Raw genomic sequence first — 24201 nt, 5'->3', positions numbered from 1 at the left:
AATGTTGACAAGCATATATGTGCTTTTACATTGAGATATTGTGATTCAAGCAAGTAAAACGTAAATAAGAGTACACTGAGGGTATTTTGGGAGGATTATAAAATAAAATATCGTAATATTTGAATAAAAGATCTATTTACTGTTCCACTTATCTTCAGTGATTCTTGATAAAAATACAATCATAAAAAAAAAAGTCATTCTGTAAAGAATGGATTCAATCACGGGTTTATTATATATAAAAAATGCACTATAGCAGTTATAGAAGCAAATAGATTCTATTGTATGGCCATTCGAGTCACAGAAATGTTGTGATCGAGCTTATATACAGATATAACTCTATCATCAATTCTTTCTTTCTTATTTGATAACCTTTCTATAAATCATTATTGCATTACTCTTTAAATCAAATACATGCTATTACACTCTATTTACTACGCATTGATTACTCATCAACATATAGAAAACAATAGTCATACATTTATTCCAGATAATACAATCCAATGATATGATCGCTCGTCAATAACAAGATTCTCGAAGGTACCATGAGATGCTCGATCTTTAATTGACAATACGCCTATTGTATATTTGACAGGTTTCACTTTAATGATTGATATTCAGCCAGCCCTGAATATGTATATAAAGAACCCAATTTATTGTATAATAAAGACTTTAGTTTATTTTTGCAGTTTGATAATTTTACTTCGTCAAATTTCTTTATTTTTATTCTTAATTCGTTGCTTTATCTCTCGAATTTCTCAAGAAACCGTTAATCGCAACAAGTAATCTGGGTAACTGATAATTATTTCCCATAAGTCAACAGTATCTTTTTTCTAATTGAAAACTTTACAGACCCAGCTGCAATTGCTGCTGTGTACCAATTGGTGTCAATAGGACAGGTTGGGGCCAGATGGTATATTTTGCCTTTTAAAGAATGATTTATGAAAAACGATAAAAAACATGTTAAAATTTGCTCATAACTATTATATTATTTTGTAGTGAATGGACATAATTGAATAAATTTAGCTGAATGGAGTTTTATTTACAATGAAATGTAGAAGTATATATAGAGGTGCTAAGATGTGAGTTATTCAAGTCATAATTGAGGAGGATGGATTTAGTTTCCTTGTATTTTTGATTTTTGAATAACCTTCCGACTTGTACTGATATTTGGGCTGTTGTTGAATAACGGGAAGATATATTTTTTTTAGATCACCAGTAACACCATTTAAAGGACCTAATGGTGTAACTTTAGATTTTCTACTAGAAGGTTTTTTGCTTGCTTGCGGTATAATATCCAAACATAATGGTGCTTTATTGATGCAATGGGGATGGAATTTCAAATGGCAATCTAAACACAACGAGATATGAGTATAATGCTAAAAACATGCTAGAAATATGTTATTATTTACCCTGACAATTTTTGATCCAAATTTTTTTCATCTGAATTTTGCAACCATAGCATTTTTCCCCAACCTGGTTAGTTTGATAGTCTACAAATTCATGTGTCATTTCGTAATTCTGTGCATCTGATAGCGTTTCTCTGTCGGATGGCTCCAGTAATGTTTCACTCTTACTCTTTATCACATTAAAAGCTGGTGATGGTTTAAAGTATGGTGCCATCCATTTCGATTGCATGAGGTCATAAGCGGTAGGCCTATCTTGAGGATTTTTTTTAAAACAAGCCAATAAAAATTCTCTACCGTCCTCTGATAAAATGATGTTTTTAGGAATTGGTGGTTCATCATCTTCTACTATTCTATACAAAGCGGTAAACGATGGCATACCGGCATATGGTGGTTTTCCTGTTAGCATTTCAACAATGGTGCAGCCCAATGACCAAATATCTGATTTTGCTGATGCACCAGCAAATTTTATCACTTCAGGTGCCATCCAATTAGGCGTTCCAGCTGGTTCACCAGTGTTTTCATCATCCTTCATTTTTAAACTAAGAGAAACACCAAAATCGGTCAATTTTAAACTTCCAGTCTTGGTCGTTAAAATATTGGCTGCTTTCAGGTCGCAATGAATTACATCCTTTGAATGAAGATAATGAAGGCCGGACAGAATTTTAAATGTATATGATGCCGCTAATTTTTCTGGGAATTTTCCAAACGCCTTAATATTGTTATGAAGAGATCCCATTTCGACATATCTACAGCATAGTTTGGTGAGCAACATATTCTATTATCTTTGATATCCATATTTACTCTAAAATAATATTTAAATATTCTTTATCCTTGGAAAAGCCAACATAACGTACAATGTGCTCGTTATTTAAATGTTTCAGTACACCTACTTCATTCTATCGAAATGTTCATCAGACTCAATAATTTTGCATCACCAGTATTAAACTTACCATATCATCACAGTCCATTTGATTTCTTTTAATTCTTTTAATAGCTACATATTCTCCAGTATCCATGTTTAACCCACCAAATACTTCGCCAAATTGACCTTTTCCGATACTTCTTCCCAGTGCCTAATTGATTTATTAGTTTTTAAAGTATTTGTGTAAGCTTGAGAATACATACATAAATAGCTATGGACCCATCATCACACTCCACTTTGATAGCACAAGCACCCATCTTTTTTAAGGAAGTTTTTCTGTTCGTATATTCCAAGCTTGTATAGTCGGAAGAAGACTTTTTATAATCTGCAGCGTTGGCTGTATTATTTTTTGCTACAGCTGTAAATGCTTTTGGGGCCATAACAATAGGAGAAGATTTGGAAGGCTTTGGAACAGGCGGCAATTTCAATTTTTGCTTCTCAGGTAACGATTCCTTCAGAACACTGTAGTCTGAAGAGAGTCGTCTAGCAGGCGCGGTTTCTTTGACTGATAATTGGTTGTTACTTGTTGATATTATCTGTACTTGTGATTTGACATACCCCCCTTGTTGAAGAGTGGATTTTTTTGCCCTTTCAGTGTGAAAATATTTTTTTGGTTCGCTTCGTCGATGATGATGAAGGGTCATTTTCATCGGCCAGTCTGCGGTGGTGGGAACTTTTTTGGTGGATGTTGCAGGAATGTGCAACATGAAATTATCCACAGATTGTTTCCTTTGGGGCTCATCCACAAACTGCAGCAAGTTTCTAGTGCTGCCGTTTCTTTGTTGTGCTGTCAGATTATGTTTGGGGATGATTTTTCTTTCACACATAATTCTTTTGATTGCTAAAAGGCAAGATATTACACTTTGCATTCGTTTCCCTTCGAGCAAATCTACAGTTTGAAATAAATCGGACTGGGGTATATGAAGCTACACACGAAAAGAAGTCAGATGATTACATTTGTAAAGCTAGAAAGAAATATTTACAGTTTCTGCTACTCTTAAGAATTGACCTATATTGTCTTGCTAAAGGAAAAGAGATGCGCATCAGCAACAATTTGCGTTTAATGTTTATGTCTTCTTACATGGGCAAATTTAGTATGACCTTCATTTTTTACGATAGGTTCTTTGGAGAATCGTTTGATTAATCTATTATATGTATTAAAGACACGGTTCATTTATAGTTTACATAAACATACTCGCAAAGTAAAATACCATCTTTTAAAAGATCTTGCAGTGTCCCATTTGGTAGCTCGTTTTTATCCAGTGTATCCATAATGAACTGTTTTACAGCTTCTTCATTCTTTTGCTGAAAAACTGATGTATTAGTTGTTGCAGCAATTGTGGTCATATTTTTTTTTATATGAAAAAAGTGAAAGGAAAAAAGAAAATACAAAAATAAAAAGATATTTCTTTGTATTGTGTCTTTAGCTTAACAAGGAAATATTATACAACATTTCCTAAATGCTTTCTTGTGTGACACGCTTCAAAAAGAAAATGTAAACATATTACTTCATTTGGAAGACGACATAATACAGGCAGCGTTTATTACGTCTTTGGGTCACTCAAAATCACTCATTTATTCTCGCTCCCATCAGTTGTTTATTTTTATCAACCCGCTCGAGGTACGCTTTTTTGTTTTAAAGCGTGATTAGAGAAACGGGGCTAAATTAGATGTTTCATCAGAAAATCGATAAAATGTATCTATCGAGTATACATACTACTAATACGATTAAGAAAAGGCGAACCGGATATGCAACGCATATAACAAGCTGCCATAAGACGATGGTGATGATGATGAGCATGTTCGACCCAAGTGATTTGACTGTCCGATTTGTTTTCTTTTTATTTGCAACAGTGTATTTTTGTACTCGCAGGTGTCCTTTTTCTTTTTTCTTTTTCTCTATAAAACAAAATGAAGTATACTTTTATTTCAGTTCCTGCCTTGGGAGATAAGCAGAACACATTTTTGAATATTAAAGCCAAATTGACTGAATATGCTCAAACTTATCAGTTCAATATCCCAGAATTTAAGGTTAGCTTAACAAGATGAAGAATACATGACGAAAAGACTAAACATATAACAGATTGGTACTTTGGATGCTTTAGTTGTTTTATCTGATGACCTCGTCAAATATGATACCGTTTTTGAACAATCTGTTAATAAGATGGCTGACATGTTGAACACCTTATTGAGAGGTCAACAAGTCAATCTTCAGGATCAGTTGTTAGTTAATGACAGTAAGTTTTAAGAGTTTCACGCGTTTCTGTCTGCTAACATGGTTATACAATAGAGTCTATTGATCAATACATTACTACTTTCCAATGGAATACCATGAAGTATCGTACCGATAAGTCTTTGCAGGAGACTACCGCAACTTTAAGCCAGGTAATATTTATGAAACATCGTTTGTTGATTTCTGATGCACTAAATTTTTACCCCTCTTTTTATTTGTGTATAGGAAGTTACCGCTATTGATAATATCATGAAGACTAAAATGAATGTTTATACCCAGAACAAGAATTCGCTTCAAACATTACAACGCAAGCAAACGTAACTATGGCTTTATACATTTGTTCAACATCATATTAATTTTTACGTTGTAGCGGTAACTTGTCTGTTCGTAACTTGAACGGTATCGTCAAGAAGCAGCACTGTGTATTGAACTCTGATTTTTTGACTACTTTGATTGTCGCCGTTCCTAAAGCGCTTTACAAACAATGGAACAACAAATATGAAACTTTAACAGATATGGTCGTTCCTCGTTCTTCAGTGTAAGTAAGCCAAATATGAATAGGGGAGTCAGAGTAGCAAATTGAATAGACATATCTTTTTAAAATTAGTAAAATTGCTGAGGATGAAGAATTTGGATTGTTCACTGTTACAGTGTTCCAAAGAGCTGTCGACGAGTTTGCTCACAAGGCAAGAGAAGAAAGATTTATTCCTCGTGATTTCACCTATGACGAAGACGCTCTCCAAACTCAACATCGTGAATTGGAAGAAGCATCTGCTACTGAACGCGAACAGCAATCCGAATTGTTACGTTTGACCAAGACTAACTTTGGGGAAATCTTTGCCTCTTGGTTACATTTGAAGGCTCTTCGTGTATTCGTTGAGTCTGTTCTTCGTTACGGTCTGCCTCCAGATTTTGCTTCCGTTACAATCTCACCAAAACCCAAATTCGATAAAAAGGTAGATGAAATTATGGTCGCTCAGTATGGTCGCTTAGGCGGTGTCCATGGTCAATCATTCAAGAATGACAACCAAGAAGAACTTTTGGATCATGACTTACAATCTGTCAATGATAGTAGCTACCGACCTTACGTTCAATTTGAACTTGATTTCGATTATGAACGCAGATAAATATAAATATAAATAAAAAAGCTTTATTGTTCTAATATTGTGAAGCCATGGATTGACATTGTTTGAGAGCATCCAGATACCATTTACAAGCAGACATGTCATTATTAGTTGCTTCAAGACATTGTGTAAACGCTTTTGCATCAGCTTCACAAGAGGCTCCGTTTTGTGTTGATGCTGCCATAGGCTGGTATTGCTGAGATGGGTACTGTTCTTGTTGTGCTTGCTCTTGGGGCTCACTACTACCACCACCACCAAACATGGAGGATACACCAGCTGCCATAGTGTGACCTACAGCAGAACCAACAGCTACACCAGCAGCAGTTGTTGCCACTAAAGAAAAATAAAAAGGTCAATTTCAAAACTTAATCTAGGTTTAAATTAGAACTTACTCTGAGCAAACATGCCAGGTTGACGTTGTTGTGGTTGTGCTACGGCAGGTGGGGGAGGTGTCTGATGCTGGACAGGAGCATGTTGTTGTTGAGGTGCTTGTCTTGTAGGCATGGTATGAGCACTACGGGTTTGTTGAGTGGGAGCACGACGAGTCTATACAAGACATATTAAGCAATCGTGTTCTGTTTCACTTTATAATTAATATTTACCTGTCTTGAACGAGCCATTTTTTCTATGATTTTTGAATTGAGTAAAGAGAAAAAGGAAGACGTAATATCTATTTTTTGTTGGCTCTTTATGGAATCAGAAAGAAGCTCACGGGGACTAAAAAAGAAGTATTTTGATTGGTTCGGCAAATCCGGGTGTGACGGACAAGCGTTATGCGTCAAAGATAAATTGTTAGGTTTTCACGAGCATAGCATATATCCTATGTACAAAGATTAATAATTACATGAAGCTTCTCCTAATATATTTGTCCTAAGATGGGTCTAAGTTGTTACTCTCACTTGAATGTCATTCCATTCAATATAGCAAAGTATAGCACCCCATATAAATTGTAGATAGACATCGGAAATTGTAGTTGCGCTATGAAAAAGGAGAAACAGCAGATACACCGGATACATCAGATACACTGTAGATACATGCGTATTATATAAAGCTAAGCATTATTAGGGGTAACAGAAAGAACTCGACATGTTCGTTTAGGAGAAGAGGTTGTCCAATAGCCAACGATTACTTGTCGCTTTCAAGCTGTACGGTTTGTCAGGCTGATTCTCACATTCAGCGAAAAAGTCCGAGAGGAAAAATCAAAAGACCGCCTTTTTTTAAATTTAAATATCCGCGGCCGCTAAGCTTTTTCTCTTTTTCTCTTCTTCTTTCTAAAAAGGAATTAAATATATCAAATGAACCAATCTGGAGCTACTGCAGGATCAAAGGAATTCTCATCAAGAGAGCAAGCAATGGAAAGCCAATACGCTCGTCAAAAGGTAAACCCATGCTCCTATAACAAAAACACACAAGTTGAAATGTATCTCGCATAAACTGAGTTTGAAATTAGGAACAAGAGCAGCTCAAAGCTTTGAAGGCATCTCTCGATGCTGCTGCTGCGGCTAAAAAACAAGAAGCTAACAAATAAAAATAAAAGAACGAAAATAAAAAAAAAATAATTGTCATAAAAATATTTATAAAAAAAAAAAAAATTGGGAGGTAAAATGTAAAAAGTATTATGGGTGGTGGGTGAGGGACAAAGGGGACATGTGTAGGAGGGACACTGATGCAAAAATTAAAAAAGAAATGAGATTAAATATAAAAAGGGAAGAGAATAGGAAATTAAGCAGTGGTTGACTTGGGTCTGAAACTCATGATGCAACCGTCTTGAGGGTAAATAGTAGCGAAAATAGAAATATCGTCACTCTTTTCAGTACGAGTATGTGTAAAGTCTAATTGAAGAGCAGCTTGGCCAATGACTGCCATCAAATGCATGACAGCAAACTCCTTACCAAGACAATGATGAGGTCCATTACCGAATACCATGAAATTCTTGGGATACTTTTCGGCAGTACCGTTAGGTCCCCATCTATCAGGGTCAAAAGCATCGGGGTTGGGATATGCGACAGGATCATGAAGAGCAGGATAAGTGGTAGGAATGACCATAGCTATAAAGAGATTAGAACACGAAATCCGTTAAATAAAAAAATAAAAAAAACTGCTACTTACAACCCTTGGGAACAGTATAGTTGGGAGTAAGAGGCCATTCACGAATGGTTTGATAAGGCACCATCAATACAGGAGGACGCAAACGAAGAATCTCCTTAACAACTTGACGAAGATATGGACTCTCTTCCATCAACTCCAAAGAAAGTTCTTGTTTAAGATCACCCTTACGAACAGTAACTTGCTCATCATAAACCTTTTGGAGAACTTCAGGATGATCGGCTAACAATTGGAAAGCCCAAGTCAAAGCAGAAGAAGTAGCATCTTGAGAGGCGAAAAGGAAAGTCAAAATGGTTAAAGCAATCTCACGATCATCAAACTTTCTTGGTGCAGGCTTGCCAGCCTTTTCACACTCGATCTCATCTTCATACATAGAGTTGATCCAAGCATCCATCATGGACTTGACTGTGCCTTTGTTGGCCATTCTAACACGACTATCTTTGATACTTTCAATGAAATGCTTAACAATATATTTACGAGATTGAATAGCCTTGTAAACCTTGGTACCGGGCAAAGGAATAGGGAAGTTGACAAGTTCTAAAGCAGCGGTAATATTGAAGTATTCTTGAGAAATTGTAGAGGCAACTTCGTCAGACATGTAGTCACCCATGAATACACGAAGGGAGGCTTCCATATTAAGCTCACGGAAACGTAACTGATATTGTTCAGAAATACCACCCAATGAAAGCCATTCATCGAAATGTTTTTGATATACTTTCTCTTGGATTGGGATATAGATACTAAGAAATGCTTGTATTAGTAATAACCCCTAATTTTCTCTTATCTTTTCTCACCCTAAGGCTCTACGGGTAAATAACACGTTCAATCCTTTACGATAGTCCACGTGAATCTTTCCACTCAAGAAAACCCAATTATCAGCACAAAGAATATGCTTCATAGAATCAACAACAGCGGGTTCAGCATATGCAGGTGCGTTAAGGATCTTACGACTTAATTCACAGGTTGAAGCAATAACAACAAATCTAAATCGGATATTCAATTCATTTAGCCCCTCGCATTTTTTTTTTTTTAACGATCTGAAAAAGAAAGTAGGTTTACCTGTCAAATACACTAACACAAGAAAGCTCACCACTCTTCCATTTACTCATATAACCTTCAAAGGTAGGATAAAGAGAATCAGTAAAGGCACCGATAATTGGGATTTTGAAGCTGGGGCCTGGTAAAGACTTCTTCTTTTTTAAATAGACGTATTGCTCATAAGCAAACAAACCGACAACGGCAGAACAGATAACAGCGGTTGTGGTAGGAACGTTGGTTTGAGAAAAAGCAGTCTTCATAAATGAAGCTACTGTATTCTTTGCTGATTCAATAGAACGAGGATCAAAAATACTATTTAAATATTAGCCGGGAACAATAATTTTTTTTTTTTTTTTTTTTTTAGGTTTCTACCTTGAAGAAGACATTTTCTATAATATGAAGAAAACAATTGGTAAATATTACGCGTATTGTTTATTTGTATACGTTTTTTTTTGTTACCTTTTTTTTAAGTTCTAAAAAAAAAAGTAATCGCTTAGAAAGAAAAAACAGAGAAAAGAGGAAAAGAGAAATAAATTGAGATTTAATGAGAACTTTTATTTTTTTTAATCCAATGGCTACACAAGAAAAAAAAAATATTCAACGATAACATCGGGAGAAACAAATCTAAATCGATTTACACTGATACGTCTACGCTCATTGTTGCCAATGGTAACAACCAAATCAAACTTTGAATTATTGTTGGCAATTTGCTATAAACCATGTTGAAATAAATAAATAAATAAATAAAAAAAAAAAAGATCTTTTTTGTTTGTCTGCAACCTTCTCCGAATGATACATATAATCATTCATGTCCAAATAAAGAATTTTACATAATCCTCATTGTTTACCCATATAATCAACCCGCTAACATCTACTTGATATACTAGCGCATCTAATTTACTCGATCAATTCATTTCATAAGTTCAATAAAAAACGTGTTTTGTGAGGTCTATGTTTTTTTTTACTTTTCGGCCCGACTATAAATAAACCGGGATACTAATCTTCCGTTCTGTGTATCAACTTTTTTTTTTTTATATAGTGCAAAATAACATGGCAAATCGATACACTTGATCTTGTGATGAGGACAGAATGGGTACAGAAAGTATTCCGTGTGTCGGAGAAACATCCCTTGACCGTGGGTTCAGTCTATTGTTCCATAATGTCTCATTAGGATGAGCTCAAGTATAATATGCGAAAAAAAAAAGTTGACCCGCATGGGACAAGTATTTTTGAGCACAGGCATACTGAAAATGATCATCCCACAAAAAAAAAAAAAAAAAAAAAAAAAAATTGTGGATTGTTACATTGCGTATTTACATGAAGGAAAAAGAAAAACAAAGGTTTAAAAGACAGGAAGTGAAATAAAAAGGGTTATTGTTTAATTAAGGTATCTCTTAAGATTTGACGGTCTGAGGATTTACGGTCACATTCACTTTCGTTTACATGTTTATGCTTTTCTTTTTTGCCCACGTCAAAATTTCTTTTTGCTCATTTCGCTTATATTAAATCCCGGCGGAAAAAATAAACCCCATTTTCTTTTTCTGTCAATTTTTTTACTGCGGTAACCAAATTTTGCTTGAAGATCTTTTTACTCCCACCCCGGTAACTGAGTGTGCCTGAAACTTAATTGAATAGGATAGAGGATTAGTCTCTACTTGTAAATAGCCTTCTTGTTGAAGGCGTACTATTATGGTTATATAATTTTTAATTCTAGTCTTATTTTTAGTAGAATAATCCTGTATATTATAGCATCCATGGTAGATATTACAATTTTAGCCAATTAATGAGTACAGTTCCTATCATTTATCTCAGAATTGCCCCTACGGACACTGCTTAAAATGGTACATTTGTGAGCAATGACAGGTCATTCGACGATAGATGTAATGATACATCACTCAGGCAATGCACTGCACTGGGCCGCTTAATGTAATGTATTCAACAGATATCAGCAGATCTTTATTTTTAGGTCCCGGATTTTTTTTTAATTTTAATCTGCTACTTTTAGTGTTAATATTCCAAATGGCGCCCCGTTAGCATTGTTCTGAAAAATTTGGTAAAAGAAGAAACAAGAAGGTTTCTAGTTGACTGGGAAATATCGTTTCTGAGTTTTTTTTTTTTTTTTTTTTTTTTCTTTTTTTCCTTTTCTTGGAGGGAAGCATCTGGCATGTAAACATTTATGCATCGATGCATGTCACAGCTCGAAAAAACACACAATCATTAATAAGCACCAAGTTAGTGCTACCGAAATTAGGCCTTTTATAAAAAAGTTAAAGCACGTTGTTTTTAACTTTATTTGTGCTATTTCTCCTTCTCGAGCAATGAATCACACAATAGCGGAAAAGCAACCAGAGAAAACTGAGATGCTTTTTTTCGGGAATTCATTTATTTTTTTGCTATTTGATATAAGGGAAATATATTGAGCCATGAGAGGTTACTCAGACATTTGGTGTGCTTTGATAAAGAAACCTTATCCTAATTGTGTACAAAGATTACATGGATCTCCAAAGAACATTTTGTGTGAGAATATGCCAAAGCTTACTCTGGGGATTTTAGGATTACACAAAATGATGACCGTACCTGTTGAACGGCAGAAAATTAACCGCAGTTTTTAGTAAGTGTTACTTCTAAAATTGGGGCTGAATTAAACCTTTCCCAAGTTTAAACGGAGCCTCAAGAAGTCTTATTCAACCCTTACAAATCTATAATAATCATTGACATCTAACTTGACCTTACCAAGAAGTCGGTAACAGGATAATATCCCCGTCAACCGAGTAAACTTAAAGTTTATTGTAGAGACAATACGATCTGAAGCACACGCGCCTAGTTCTGCGGCACTCTTTTCTCATATTAATTCCCGAAGCTTAATTTTTTTGTTTAAATTTTAGGATCATTTCGTTTCAAGCAGTATTTCCAGGGATAATTCTGAGATGAGTGTTAAAGGGGGCCAATACTGGACGTGTCGTCAGCTGCCGAATATGCCACGCTTCATGTACTCTTTTCATTCACAGAGATCTATCTATGCTTTTCCTTGATAAAGATTCTCTGTGTAAAACATGGAAAGTATTTAATAGTAATAGTTTAATATAGGAACACACGCTATACACAGTAAAGGTGACGAAAGCCAAAAGTCACAGATAAATTATTTCAATGCTATTGTACAAATGCTTAAAGTTGTCATACAATCTTTAGTCCTTCTTTCTTTATAGCGCACTCACAATGCAGCCGAAGGAAGCAAGCTGTCTAATGCAGTCAGCCCTGGCCAGTAATCAAGAGAATGGAAAACATTTAGTATCATTCGCATCGGACCAGACAGGCGATATGGAACTAGAAAGACGAATACGACAACAAGACTCACCTTATTTTAAAGTGTCTGCCGGAAATACTACCCCTTGTAATGTTCGTAGTGCTTCAAATAAAGATCAAACAGACCAAGAAGACAGCAAAGCCACTGATGTCAATGACAGCACTCACAATAAAAATATTGAGCTTAAGCTTGGTCATGATAAAAGTCGACCTTTAAATATAAGCAGAGAATTTGGTCATTATCGCAGGTACCTCACTAGTATGCTTCACATTTGGTTTCTCACATGCATTAAATTTCCTACCGCTCCTCTTGTCAATTACGTATTATTGCTTTCAGCGAACATTTTCAAATATACATTAAAGTGGCCAGCGGAAGAACGTTGATAATCCAAGTCCATCCAGATGTCACCGTGGATGATCTTAAAAAACATATCCAAGTTAGAGAGGCTGTTCCTGCCAATACGCAACAAATCATATATGCCGGTAAACAGCTTCTTGATGGTCATACAATAACACATTACAATGTTCATGCAGGATCTACGCTCCATCTGTCACATTACCTCCGCGGTGGTAGCACAGAAACTATTCCTAAACGTAAGATGTTTGGTTATCTTGCTTTCAAACCTGACGCTGATTAAAAAAAAAAAAGTTATTGATTTGTATATTTCTTCACGCTACGAATATCCTCATATTAACGAGTTTATCGATTTAAACAAATATGTTTTATTTAATATTGGATGGGACCCTGTAAAAATCAGGAAAGAATGGAGAAAAGGATTAAGCAAACATGGATATAGAGATGTAACGTGTTTTTTGTGTCCAAGTATGTCTGAACTAACGCTTTTTTTCTTTTTAGAGACCTAATTGGCATGCCTTGAAACAAGAGTACAATACTGTAAGATTACAAAAAAAAAACACACACACACACACAACAATCATCTAATGTAATTCCTAATTAGTACTTTAAGTCTAGAGAGTTGGATACGGCGGATTCTGAAGAAGAAGACACTTCAGACTGACTACACTGACATCATTACAAATCAATAGCTAAGAATAGAAAATAAAATCATGCATATAAACAAAAAGCGCGGTATTACACTTTTTGAGTTTGAATAAAAATTGGAATATTCTGAATGTCAAAGACCATGAGTATGGACACGATCAAAAAGCGCGTATTTTCTGTTAAAATTCTCTATATTATTGTATTCAAAGCACTTGCAACAGTTTCTAGTATTCTATCACGACTTTTTTTTTTTTTTTTTTTTTTTTTTTTTAAAAAAAAAAAAAAAAAAAAAAAGAAACCGAAATTATTCAAGACAAAATTATTATGAGTAAAAATCATTTTTTTATTATTGAAACAAAGAATATAAGCATATATATACTTTTTTTGTTGGACTATTATACAGTGTTGAACTTTTTACATAAGTGGGGAAAGGGTTTTAAGGCAGAATTATAAGAAAAATCGGGATATCTAATTAGTGTTGAACTTTTTTACATATTTTGCTTGAAGTAGAATTTAAGCGTATTCAGCACGGAGGATCTTGGCAACCTCAACCATGTTGGCCAAAGCAGCTTCAGTTTCAGGCCAGGCACGAGTCTTCAAACCACAATCAGGGTTAACCCAGAGTAATTCTTTGGGCATGTACTTGAGCAAATCAACAATCTTTTGCTTCATTTCTTCGACAGAAGGGACACGAGGACTGTGGATATCAAAAGTACCGGCACCGAGTTCCTTGTTGTACTTCTTGAGAGCAAAGATCTTGAGCAACTTTTCGTCAGACTTGGAGTTTTCAATGGTGATAACATCAGCATCAAGAGCAGAAATGGCATCAAAGATATCGTTGAAGTCAGAGTAACACATATGAGTGTGGATTTGAGTCTCGTTGCGGACACCAGCAGTAGAGAGACGGAAACAAGCAACAGACCATTCAAGATAAGCATCCCAATCAGCACGACGAATAGGAAGACCCTCACGGATAGCAGGCTCATCAACTTGAATACAAGGAATACCAGCAGTTTCGAGATCAACAACTTCATCACGGAGAGCAAGACCAATTTGAGTACAGACTTCAATGAGGGTGATATCATCACGAACAAAAGACCACTTCATCATGGTAACGGGACCAGTCAACATACCCTTCATAGGCTTCTTGGTAAGAGATTGAGCATAGACGGTCTCATCAATAGTCATGGGTCCACGACGAGAAACATCTCCAAAGATGACAGGAGGCTTGACACAACGAGAACCATAAGAGACAACCCAACCGTTTTCAGTGAAATCATAACCATGGAGCAAGTGACCGAAATGTTCAACCATATCGTTACGCTCGGGCTCACCATGAACAAAGACATCCAAACCAACTCTTTCTTGGAAATCAACCATGAACTTCATTTGACCCTTGATGAAAGCATCATAATCAGCAGGAGAGAGCTCACCCTTGTTGAACTTTTGACGAGCAACACGGATTTCCTTGTTTTGAGGGAAAGAACCAATAGTGGTGGTAGGGAAAAGAGGCAAGTTGAGCTTCTTAACTTGGGCTTGTCTACGGACTTCAAAGACATCAGGACGCTTCCAGTCAGCAGCAGGGATCTTAGAGGCACGCTCACGGACTTCAGGGTTGGAGGTTTGACGAGAAGTACGACGAGATTCAAGAGCAGCGGCATTGGCAGCGATAGTATCCTTAACAGCATCGACACCTTGGTTAATAGCAGTAGCAATGGTGACAATTTCCTTGGTCTTCTCAACAGAGAAAGACAACCAGCTCAAGAGTTCAGGGTTCTTGGCAGCAATCTTCTTTTCAAAGACAGTAGAGAAAGGAGAGTGAGCAAGAGAACAAGAAGGAGCAATGAAGACACGATCAGTACCGAGAGCAGCGACAGCCTTTTGAGCCAACTTGATGGACTTGGAAAGATCGTTGATCCAAATGTTACGACCATCAACAAGACCAAGAGACAAAATTTGCTTGTTGTTCAAGAGAGGAAGAACGGTATCAAGTTCCTCAGGAGCACGAACGAGATCAAGGTGAAGAGCATCAACATGAGGAAGGAGACCAGAGATGTTATCTTCAACACGACCAAAGTAAGCAGCAACTAAAGTCTTGATGGAAGTAGCAGCATTGATGGCCTTGTAAGCTTCTTCGAAAGCAGCCTTAACATTAGCGGGCAAATCAAAGATAAGAGCGGGCTCATCAATTTGGACCCATTCAGCACCGGCAGCTTGGAGTTGATTCAAGAGTTCGATGTAAACAGGGATAAGCTTGGGAAGAAGAGAGAGAGTATCGAATTCCTCGAAACCCTTGGCAGTCTTACCAAGATGAAGGAAAGTAACAGGACCAACGATAACAGGACGAGTCTCAATACCAAGAGCCTTAGCAGTGTTATATTGTTCAACAGAACGAGGAGCTTGGAGCTTGAACTCTTGAGTAGGTTCGAATTCAGGGACAATGAAATGGTAGTTGGTATCGAACCACTTCTTCATCTCTTGAGCAGGAACATCAATCTTCTCAGTAGTTTCGGTAGCAGCCTTTTGAATACCACGACCCATAGCAAAGAATTGTTGAAGAGGATCCTTGATATGTTGGTAACGAGTGGGAATAACACCGAATTGTTGAGCAGTATCTAAAACACGATCGTACAAAGTGAATTCACCAGAGGGAATATGTTGAAGACCTTGTTCCTTTTGCAACTTCCAGTGAGATTCTTGGATACCTTGGTAAGCAGTCTTGAGTTCATCAGAAGAAATCTTTCCAGACCAGAAAGCTTCGACAGACTTCTTAAGCTCACGCTTAGCACCGACATAAGGGAAACCGAGATTAGTAGCAACAACCATTGTTATATATAATTAAATGAAAATTTAAAAGAGTAAGGAAAAAAGAAATAATCTGGATTGATTTATTTTATATTTATACCTTTTTTAATTCTCTAACTAGATCTGCTAAATAAGTAAATGCCTGCCATGGCAGATGAGATGCCAACAGAGATGTCCAGTTATATTGCATAATTATCGTCTAGTACAAATCTCCGCAGAAAAAAAAATATCTTGAAACTTGTTATTTATTAACTTTACCGTTTTACCTACTTTAATGAAGCAGCTTTTTTTTATTTCATGAGATATAGCTTTTACCTCTGTTTTTTTATTTTATAATTGTATTTAATCCTTTACATTTATCAAAGATCAGAATAAAAAAAAAAAAAAAAAAAAAAGAAAGAAAACGATTGGCCAGAGTTTATAGTTTTGGCCAATCAATCCGCGGCATCAAAATCTCTTGCATAATTAATTTCAATTTTTTTTTTTTTTTTGGCGTCGTACATATTTTAACATTTGATGCCACGTATGCGCGCGACAGATCTTGAAGTAATCAAAAGACAGAGTAGTGTTCTTTTGTTATAACACTAGCGTATCATTTTTCAACCCAGTTTTTTTAATTTTTTTATAACAAATATACGCTAATGCAAGGTCTAGACAAAGACAAACAGAACTCAAACCATTTGTAAAACGATAACAAATAGAAATGAGGAAATGAAACCATGCACTACCATGTCTGAACTGTAAGCTATGTGACATCCAAGACTAATTTGGACATTTTTTTTTTGATGGATGAAAGGATTTCAACATCAAGAAACAGATGAGCCAATAAAATGACTTTAAACATAGATATATATTTTTTATTGCACCATTTTTTATTCCGAACTATGATGTTTGAATCTCAGAAAACAAAAGAGAATCTTTTGATCAAAGAATATGAGATACTAGATGGAAAAAAACGGTTATGAGGCAACACATGTTCACGTAGAAAAAGTACAGTAAATCTTTATTTATTTTTAATTTTCGTCTTCTTCATCATCGTCATCAAAGAAAGACGAATCGATATGACCACCTTGAGATGGTCGTTGTTGGGTATTATCTTCTTCTTTTTTCTTTTCATCATTTATTGTTTCTTTGGTATCTGTAGATTTCTCTTCAATATCTTTTAAAATGTCCTCAGACTTACTGTTCTGCACTTCATCGTCAAAAATATGGTCACCATCAAACATCACCTTGTTTTCCTCGACTTTTTCAACAGCAGCAGCAGTAGCAGCGGTTAATCTAGGCGAAGATGGCGGAGAATCTTGCGTGATGGTCGAGCCGAAAGCCAAAGGAACTGATCTATTTGTTGTAGCAGGTGGTGGTGGTTGCTGATCAGTTGGTGACTGATTTGTATTTCTTTGAAAGACGCCCATCATAGAGTTCACAGTCCATTTATTTAATTCCTCAGCTGTGCTGATCGTGGGCCGCATGAACGACATTAAAGTATTGGCACGTTTACTAGTAGATTTAGCTTCGTCTCCTTGAGGCTGAGGTGCAATAATAGGTCGAGCAAGTCGTCTTTTTTCACTCTCAGCATGAAGTTTGAGTGTAGATTCAGAAAAGATCTCTTTACTATGTTTGATCAACTCCTGTACAAACTTGACTGGCGTCTTGCTATTTAAGATCGAAAATGAGTCTACGCGAGCACGAAGAATAACCGGTCCGAGAGACTGACATATGAGATTGATTGTTTCATCGGAAGCGCCCACATTAGAAATAAATCTGATAAACCCCGTTTATTAGCGTTGAGGTGACGTTTTTTTTTTTTTTTTAAAATCTTTCATCTCTTACCTGGTAATATTTTCAAAAATGAGTTTCAAAGTTGCAAAATGAGATCCAGGTAACGTCGAAATAAGATTGCTAAACGGAGCAAGACGTAAAGTTTCATCTTGTTCACCATCTAGTTTTTTTTCTTTTTAATAAAATAGTCCATCTATCACAATTGTTAATAACTTACTGCCTCCTAAAATTGCCTCCACTGGGTCATAAAATTCAAAAGTCATCAAACACTCTGGTAATTCTAACAAGAAATATCTCAATACAGCAACAAGTAACTGTGGCTCATATTTTCCAAGCATTTCGGGTGTCAAAGCGTCACTACCGACGTTCAATTCCAGACACGTAGCATGCACGCGATCTAAGGCATAGGGCGTAGACCACAACTTCTCTTTAACTTCAACATCGTCAATTTCCTCAGCCCCTTTCTCAATAGCGGCCAAAACTTCACTTACAAAGCGAGGAACATTATCCGGTGATTGCTTACCCAACTCTTCAAGAGGAACACCAAATACTTGGTCTAATATCAAATCAATCATCATCTCTCTTAATACCTTTTTTTTTCTTCTTACTTACCATGCGAGATACCATGATAATAATTGTCATAAAGGATAGCCTTTGGTGAGAAACCAGAAACAGCATATTGTTGAACAATGAATTGTATATCTTGGTCAGGTTTTAACGATTCTTGAAACACCATCATCTCTTCAATTATTAATTTATCCTGAGGAATGAGGACAGACATGGAAGCAATAAATGAAGATATAAAGTCCTTTAATTGTTGAATACGTTGTAGTTCCACCTGTTCCATTTCAGTCAAGTGAGCAAACATGGCTTCTTCAATTGCCATACGCATTTGATCCAATTTTATAACTGTGCTACGATAAGCTTGATCTGCCTTCTCGGCCTCACGTCTCGTTTTCTTATGAGGTTCTTCCGATACTGCACCCGACACGATAGGTGGGGTCACAATCTTTTCCATCAATCCCCCTAAAGCATTATAGGTTGCTTCAGTTGTTGATGACGAAACACTTGAGCTATCATCGTCGCCTACCACACGCCATTGATAGAAAGAGTTGGATGAAGCGGTGAATTTGTTTCCGCGTTGACCAATCAAACGTAAAATATTGTAAGGTTGAATTAATTGTTGTCCCACGACGTCTGCCATAGCGGGAGAGTCCTTGCACTGAGGTAGATTATGCTGTAACCAGATGGCAATATCCTCACCCGTTGATGTGTTTTTATAAGTCCCTAAAATTGGTACACGATGATCCTGGACAGTGATTTCTTGTCGCATGCGTCTAACTAAGCTATCTAATTCTGATTGAGGCATGATTTGATTTCCGAGCTGAATATTGATATTTGCACTCATATCTTCCTGTGGTGGGGGAGTAGGTACATTAGCTGGTTTTTCCTCTGTTGTAGTAGCAGGAGTGTTGGCCACGGCATTTTTCAAAGCTTGCTCTTCGGCTTTATCGGCATCTTTGCACTTGCGATGGTACACATGTCTTGATCTTTCAGCCTCTTTGATAAGACCATCAAATTGTTTCAACATGCTGTCAACTGCCTGTTTGGAATGAGACACATTGCGCTTGTAGTCTTCGTGAAATTCTTGCAGAGGTACCAGCACATGAGAAGTAACCGCTGCTGCTGTGGTTTTATGCTGTTCGCCAATGCGGCGACTTGTTTCTTTCAATTGAGTAAAGCATTTCAAAAGCCCAGCTCCTTCGTCACGACCAAACCCGGTTGATTTTAATGAGGATTTTCCCTGGTCTGATAATTTGCTGGAATAACTCTCCTCGATAGCAATACGGTCTTTAAAGAAAGATATCATTTCTTCATTTTCGACTTTGCTTTGTCCTAGCTTTTGGTGTAAGACTGCATACCCCGTTTGGAAATCGGGTAGCGTTAGTTCAGGTTGTTTTTGAGACCAGAAAACTGTCTTGAAATGTTGAATGGGAGGCATGGTTACGATATATTCGGCTTCAACTCTTGGTAAGAGAGAGAAAAAAAGGGCTTATTTAAAGCAGTGAAGTATATAAAGAAAGTAGGGCTTTACAAAAAATAATAAAAAAGGTAGGGGCTTTAATGTTCATTTACACAAAAGAAGGTGCTGCCTGATAAAAAAGGAAATACCAATTTTCTTTTCTCCCAAAAGAATTTTTGTTTCCTTTGAAGGGGACGTTTTATCGCTTCTATTTACAGATTGATTGATGTAAGCTCATTAATGATCTTTACTACGTTGTGTATGCTCATAACCTTTGCCAGCAGCAGAAATAGCAGTAAAACTCCCCCTCCGTCATTCCTCCAGCCACAGCGAGGATACTCCTTTAAACTGCATATACCCCATTGGTCAAACATCAACTGAAAGCTAAAATAGATTCGTTGCTAAAAGCTGAATTTAGGTACATCATTGCCTCGTCAGAGGTGTCACCAACTTATTTGAGGTTCATATTCTGTGTAACTTGAGTTTTCCAGACTCTTTTTGACTCCTCATCAATGTAATAAAAGAGCGCCACAAACACTGGCTAGGAGAACACACAATCAGTTATATTTTTACTACTATCAGTAATTAATGAGTCTAAAACCCGTAACTGACATGAAGAAGCCGTATGCTTATACATTATAAGAACTAACTGTAATGATGTGTGCTTTAAAGAATGGTAGCGTGGTTTAATGGGATGAAAACGATCTTTGGTATAATAAGGGATAAAATTAACGGGAAGCTCTAAATACACTCTTGACGTGAAAGAAACAATTCGAATGACACTGATTGACTAGATCGCAAAATGCAAAAGGCAATACAGTGTGATTGATTAAAAAATTCCGTCTTCTCAGAAGTTCATTTATGTCTTTATGGTATGTTTGTTAATAATTGTCTGAAAAGACGATTAATTTTTAGCTTATATCTCCCCCACCCCTTGTATTACACGTTATTATAGACTCACGAAGTACCAACGAATTGAATACCCGGATATTTTCAAGGTTGACAACATTATTTTAACGAGTTTAGACATTATGAGCTCATATTGTCGTCAATGGCAATAGCATTCAAACTGAAATATGTCAGAAACTGTGTATATGCTGGACCCTACTTTTTTTTTGGCTTTTACCCCAGTTTAGTTATCCCCCCCCCCAATTTCGGGATTAAACAATAATTATTATTGATGATTAAATTTTTAAACAAAAAGAAGGGCATAAATTATGTAAATTAAAAAGGGGAAACAAAAACTTTTTATAGTTTAATAAGCGTTTCAAAAATATGTGTGTGTGTTTTTTTATATTTTGCAATGATGTGCTTACTGCGAGTTTATCTTAGCCTCTGTCGAGCATGAGTTTTAAAAATAAACGTGTCTGTCCCCTTATTAGAAAATATTACAGAACACAACCTGGACAACAAGGTTTTTTTAAAAAAAAGAGGTGTTTTAAACACGCAAGTAACACAGAGAGTATGAATTGAACAAAATGGAGATTATGTAAAAATAAATTTACTTCTTTTTCTTCTTTAATTTAGTTTTTTTATTTCAAAAAAAAATGACCGATGCTATTGCTCCTCACAGTGCTCCCATCGCAGCGTATATGAGCGTTCATCAAGGTACTTGCTTATTTGAGGAATGCATTTAAGAGTAACTAATAAAAATAATATAGCTACCAATCTTGCCTATGTCAGATACTTTGCGAAAATTGACAATGCAACCACTGCTACTTTTAAAAGCCTCGACTCCAAAACTTTCACTTTAGACTACACGTTGCCTAATGATACAACAGTCCATACTGTTTCTATCCCCTTTAAAGCACCATTACAAAAGAGAGAAGACATTCGTCCCGTTTTAGAGGCAATGGCAAAAGAGGCAGAAGAATCCTTGGGATTGGTACAGTAAAAAATGGAAAATTAAATTATATTAAAATTCATTACTTATTCCTATTTAGCCTAGCTCACTATCCGGTCCTCCTCCTTTTGCAGCAATTGCCAAAGCAATCGTGGCCTCTGCCACTGACGTCTATACACCTCCTCAACCCCAAGTGCCTTTAGATACCTTTTATTCGCCACCAACTCCGGTCATGTGCTTAATGGGTCTCGCTTTCGGAATGATAGGCGTATTCACTTATGCGTCAGATGCTTATTTGCAGCGTCAGTTTCCAGCTCAGGTGCTAGGATTACGTAATACATTTGGTCCTAAATTAGTACGAAAGATTACCAAAGGTGTCGTAGCAGTGCATTTAGCTGAGAGTCTTTATACTTTGACAGTCTGTTTACACAGAGGATGGTACGGACCTGTTAATACATTAAAGTGGGCTGCAAGCACCTTTTTGTTTGGTGTAGCTTCTATTCAACAATTAAATAGACATGCAAGGCATGTCGTTGGTTTAAACAAAAAGTCTGAATAAAAATATTTAAACTGTGAAATTTATTTTTTTATTTTTTATGGGATAAGAATATACAAAAAAAGGGGGGGGGGAAACTATACTGGGGGTGTGGAGAAAAAGTGGAGAAAAAAAAAGTGGACTATGTAAATAACGAGTGGCAAGGGATATAATACAGGACAAAAGAGTACATATGCGAAATGCATGTAGTTTTTTCTGTGTGATATACAAAATAGGAATGATGAATGCGTGTCATGTTTTTGCTTAGACAGCGGCACGGATGACGAATTTAGCAGAGGCGTTACCAGAGTTACCCATCAAAACGATGATATAACTGGTCTTAGTTACGAGATCACCAGGTAAAGTAACGGTTCGAGAACCGGCAGCCAAGCTGAATCCGGAGGCTAAATCCCAGTTGAGGTGCTCATTGTATTCATCACCATTTTCAAAATAACCCAACTTGATAGTGCCTAAAGATCCTTCGGGAATAGGAACATTCTTAGTGCCGTCGAAATAAGTGGTGTCCCATTTGACGGTAACGGTTTGGCCGGCTCTCCATTTGGTGCCAGAGTTGGGTGTAGTGATTTTAGGGTTGATCACAATAGCGCTTGCTAAAGATGCCATGAAAGCAAAGAAGAATAAAGCGATAAGATAGGTTTTGTTGAACATTTGTGTTATTGAATATAATGAAGAAGAAAATAATAATTATAAAAAAAATAAAAAATTACATTGTATTTATATGAAAAAATAAAAAGAGGTACATGCATGATTTCGACCTTCTGGACTTGAAAAAATGTGATCATCCTGAAACACACCCACATAAAAGTCTATAACATTCATCAGCCCTGCTAAATTTAAAATAAAGACCTAGCCTTTTTTTGCAACTTTTTTTTCAAATGATGTAACAGTTACTCTCGCTCTTGGCACTACAAAATTATCGATTTATTTAGCCTGCTTGGGGGCTCTTTGTAGGTGTGGGCATAATGAAATCACTGCTAATCCACAGGCATGTGCTCATTATTCACTATAACACCACAAGACCATCAATGTTGACATATTTATTTTTAACCCGATGTTTCCTTTGATCAAGTATGTATTTTTAACTATTTTATTTTTACACCAATCAAATCTGCTACCAGCCCGTGAGTTTTTTTATGTAATACTAAATATGCAACCCCACTGGTGTCTGTCATGGTACTGTATTGTTATTATTTTGGGCTTATGAAATGGCAAGAGCGCGAAATAATTTTTTTAAGCCCAATAGGGGCTTGTATTTGACATGGTTGAACCTCTTTTTTTGAAACATTAATCCCTTGATGAGGGTAGGGAGATGAAAAAAGGAGGGTTAAGTGGACGACGCACACACATTTTTTTTTTGGGTTTGGTGTATATGCATTTTAATCCAATGTAAATAAAAAATTCTACCTTTGTTTTTTTTTACACAAGACATTTATCCCTTTATTATTGCTATCCCCTTCTTGCCACTAAAAGAAGAGAGTTATGTAAAAGGTCAGATTTTATTATTATTTAAACTGTTGCCTGATGATTTATTTAACGTGTATACTCATGCAATACATCATTCCTCTACGGAAAATTTATTATTATATGCACCATTTTTATTAAAAATATATAATTTATCATTAAGACCGCCCCAAATCTGGGTAATTTAGTCGCTATAAAAATCATGCTATTTCTCCTCCTACTGGAACCACAATAAGTTGCTCAAGTCTGATGTTGTTTTTTGAAGAGATACAACATCATTCGGCGTGATTTTCCCCCTTTCTTTTCTTCTTTCTTTTTCTTACACTTTCTTTATACAATTATGTGCATGAGCACCCAATAATAAAAAATCGTCACTATCAAATGATGTAGTATGCATTCAGGCACTATAGTAGCTTACTCAATCCCTTTTTTTTTTGTTATTGTTTATTTTTGATTACGAAATACAGACTGCCCTGTTTATAGTTACACAAAGACTATGCTCACGGTCATAAAAATAAAATACAGGTTACTGAAAGAATATGAAGCAGATGTGCACAACACACATCTAGACCCTATGAAACAGTTGTTTCTTACTAATT

The 24201-nt window shown here is 36.2% G+C and overlaps 10 protein-coding genes across 10 annotated transcripts; 3 read left to right on the top strand and 7 right to left on the bottom strand.

Moving 5' to 3' along the window:
* Window positions 1-1401: 1401 nt before the first annotated feature.
* Window positions 1402-2972, bottom strand: EV154DRAFT_411496 (kinase-like domain-containing protein; the record flags this gene model as incomplete). The annotated part of the gene is made up of 4 exons (XM_051595459.1): window positions 1402-2152; window positions 2208-2302; window positions 2357-2479; window positions 2532-2972. 4 exons carry the CDS (start codon window positions 2970-2972, stop codon window positions 1402-1404), a joined length of 1410 nt encoding a protein of 469 aa, XP_051462936.1.
* Window positions 2973-3233: 261 nt separating this feature from the next.
* On the bottom strand, window positions 3234-3729 carry EV154DRAFT_241727 (uncharacterized protein). The gene is made up of 3 exons (XM_051594552.1): window positions 3524-3729; window positions 3410-3473; window positions 3234-3350 (listed from the first exon to the last, which is right to left on the bottom strand). Exons 1-3 carry the CDS (start codon window positions 3673-3675, stop codon window positions 3294-3296), a joined length of 273 nt encoding a protein of 90 aa, XP_051462935.1. The 5' UTR covers window positions 3676-3729; the 3' UTR covers window positions 3234-3293.
* Window positions 3730-3977: 248 nt separating this feature from the next.
* Window positions 3978-5688, top strand: EV154DRAFT_456322 (uncharacterized protein; the record flags this gene model as incomplete). The annotated part of the gene is made up of 6 exons (XM_051597374.1): window positions 3978-4359; window positions 4412-4565; window positions 4619-4713; window positions 4787-4878; window positions 4932-5099; window positions 5169-5688. Exons 1-6 carry the CDS (start codon window positions 4240-4242, stop codon window positions 5686-5688), a joined length of 1149 nt encoding a protein of 382 aa, XP_051462934.1. The 5' UTR covers window positions 3978-4239.
* On the bottom strand, window positions 5547-6781 carry EV154DRAFT_241681 (uncharacterized protein). The gene is made up of 4 exons (XM_051594551.1): window positions 6585-6781; window positions 6288-6505; window positions 6078-6231; window positions 5547-6018 (listed from the first exon to the last, which is right to left on the bottom strand). Exons 2-4 carry the CDS (start codon window positions 6303-6305, stop codon window positions 5720-5722), a joined length of 471 nt encoding a protein of 156 aa, XP_051462933.1. The 5' UTR covers window positions 6306-6505; window positions 6585-6781; the 3' UTR covers window positions 5547-5719.
* A 461-nt stretch (window positions 6782-7242) lies between these two features.
* Window positions 7243-9362, bottom strand: EV154DRAFT_435133 (cytochrome P450). Its single transcript, XM_051596782.1, has 5 exons — window positions 9202-9362; window positions 8851-9141; window positions 8586-8774; window positions 7795-8531; window positions 7243-7733 (listed from the first exon to the last, which is right to left on the bottom strand). The coding sequence occupies exons 1-5, from the start codon at window positions 9213-9215 to the stop codon at window positions 7408-7410; spliced, it is 1557 nt and encodes a 518-aa protein (XP_051462932.1). The 5' UTR covers window positions 9216-9362; the 3' UTR covers window positions 7243-7407.
* A 1890-nt stretch (window positions 9363-11252) lies between these two features.
* On the top strand, window positions 11253-13151 carry EV154DRAFT_476534 (uncharacterized protein; the record flags this gene model as incomplete). Its single annotated transcript, XM_051598042.1, has 6 exons — window positions 11253-11440; window positions 12036-12391; window positions 12496-12726; window positions 12782-12879; window positions 12989-13027; window positions 13092-13151. 6 exons carry the CDS (start codon window positions 11253-11255, stop codon window positions 13149-13151), a joined length of 972 nt encoding a protein of 323 aa, XP_051462931.1.
* A 230-nt stretch (window positions 13152-13381) lies between these two features.
* EV154DRAFT_492588 (5-methyltetrahydropteroyltriglutamate-homocysteine S-methyltransferase) lies at window positions 13382-15983 on the bottom strand. The gene is made up of 2 exons (XM_051599690.1): window positions 13458-15983; window positions 13382-13406 (listed from the first exon to the last, which is right to left on the bottom strand). Exon 1 carries the CDS (start codon window positions 15959-15961, stop codon window positions 13649-13651), a length of 2313 nt encoding a protein of 770 aa, XP_051462930.1. The 5' UTR covers window positions 15962-15983; the 3' UTR covers window positions 13382-13406; window positions 13458-13648.
* Window positions 15984-16918: 935 nt separating this feature from the next.
* EV154DRAFT_598457 (uncharacterized protein) lies at window positions 16919-19813 on the bottom strand. The gene is made up of 4 exons (XM_051607048.1): window positions 18332-19813; window positions 17937-18275; window positions 17771-17879; window positions 16919-17701 (listed from the first exon to the last, which is right to left on the bottom strand). Exons 1-4 carry the CDS (start codon window positions 19719-19721, stop codon window positions 16954-16956), a joined length of 2586 nt encoding a protein of 861 aa, XP_051462929.1. The 5' UTR covers window positions 19722-19813; the 3' UTR covers window positions 16919-16953.
* Window positions 19814-21210: 1397 nt separating this feature from the next.
* On the top strand, window positions 21211-22160 carry EV154DRAFT_435121 (uncharacterized protein). The gene is made up of 3 exons (XM_051596781.1): window positions 21211-21350; window positions 21404-21627; window positions 21686-22160. Exons 1-3 carry the CDS (start codon window positions 21290-21292, stop codon window positions 22142-22144), a joined length of 744 nt encoding a protein of 247 aa, XP_051462928.1. The 5' UTR covers window positions 21211-21289; the 3' UTR covers window positions 22145-22160.
* EV154DRAFT_435118 (uncharacterized protein) lies at window positions 22150-22809 on the bottom strand. The gene has a single exon (XM_051596780.1). It carries the CDS (start codon window positions 22787-22789, stop codon window positions 22385-22387), a length of 405 nt encoding a protein of 134 aa, XP_051462927.1. The 5' UTR covers window positions 22790-22809; the 3' UTR covers window positions 22150-22384.
* Window positions 22810-24201: the final 1392 nt, after the last annotated feature.

This window comes from Mucor mucedo, assembly GCF_025094135.1.
Source record: "Mucor mucedo strain NRRL 3635 chromosome Unknown EV154scaffold_5, whole genome shotgun sequence".
NCBI classification, from domain to species: Eukaryota; Fungi; Mucoromycota; class Mucoromycetes; order Mucorales; family Mucoraceae; genus Mucor; species Mucor mucedo.
The sequence above is the reverse complement of the archived record's forward strand: the minus strand, read 5'-3'. Positions and strand labels throughout refer to the sequence as shown.

Excerpts from the sequence above, each read along its gene's own strand:
- EV154DRAFT_241727 (XM_051594552.1), bottom strand. The coding sequence starts at position 3,675 with ATGACCACAATTGCTGCAACAACTAATACATCAGTTTTTCAGCAAAAG. Across the intron at positions 3,474-3,523 it reads GATGGTATTTTACTTTGCGA|ATTAATCAAACGATTCTCCA; the intron begins GTATGTTTATGT and ends TACATATAATAG. Across the intron at positions 3,351-3,409 it reads GTCATACTAAATTTGCCCAT|CAAGACAATATAGGTCAATT; the intron begins GTAAGAAGACAT and ends CTTTTCCTTTAG.
- EV154DRAFT_241681 (XM_051594551.1), bottom strand. Across the intron at positions 6,019-6,077 it reads ACCTGGCATGTTTGCTCAGA|TGGCAACAACTGCTGCTGGT; the intron begins GTAAGTTCTAAT and ends ATTTTTCTTTAG.
- EV154DRAFT_435133 (XM_051596782.1), bottom strand. Across the intron at positions 8,775-8,850 it reads TGTGTTAGTGTATTTGACAG|ATTTGTTGTTATTGCTTCAA; the intron begins GTAAACCTACTT and ends TATCCGATTTAG. Across the intron at positions 7,734-7,794 it reads CTATACTGTTCCCAAGGGTT|CTATGGTCATTCCTACCACT; the intron begins GTAAGTAGCAGT and ends ATCTCTTTATAG.
- EV154DRAFT_492588 (XM_051599690.1), bottom strand. The coding sequence starts at position 15,961 with ATGGTTGTTGCTACTAATCTCGGTTTCCCTTATGTCGGTGCTAAGCGT.
- EV154DRAFT_598457 (XM_051607048.1), bottom strand. The coding sequence starts at position 19,721 with ATGCCTCCCATTCAACATTTCAAGACAGTTTTCTGGTCTCAAAAACAA. Across the intron at positions 18,276-18,331 it reads TTATCATGGTATCTCGCATG|ACCAAGTATTTGGTGTTCCT; the intron begins GTAAGTAAGAAG and ends ATTTGATATTAG. Across the intron at positions 17,880-17,936 it reads GGAGGCAATTTTAGGAGGCA|ATGGTGAACAAGATGAAACT; the intron begins GTAAGTTATTAA and ends AAAAAAAACTAG.
- EV154DRAFT_435121 (XM_051596781.1), top strand. The coding sequence starts at position 21,290 with ATGACCGATGCTATTGCTCCTCACAGTGCTCCCATCGCAGCGTATATG. Across the intron at positions 21,351-21,403 it reads GTATATGAGCGTTCATCAAG|CTACCAATCTTGCCTATGTC; the intron begins GTACTTGCTTAT and ends AAAATAATATAG. Across the intron at positions 21,628-21,685 it reads CAGAAGAATCCTTGGGATTG|CCTAGCTCACTATCCGGTCC; the intron begins GTACAGTAAAAA and ends ATTCCTATTTAG.
- EV154DRAFT_435118 (XM_051596780.1), bottom strand. The coding sequence starts at position 22,789 with ATGTTCAACAAAACCTATCTTATCGCTTTATTCTTCTTTGCTTTCATG.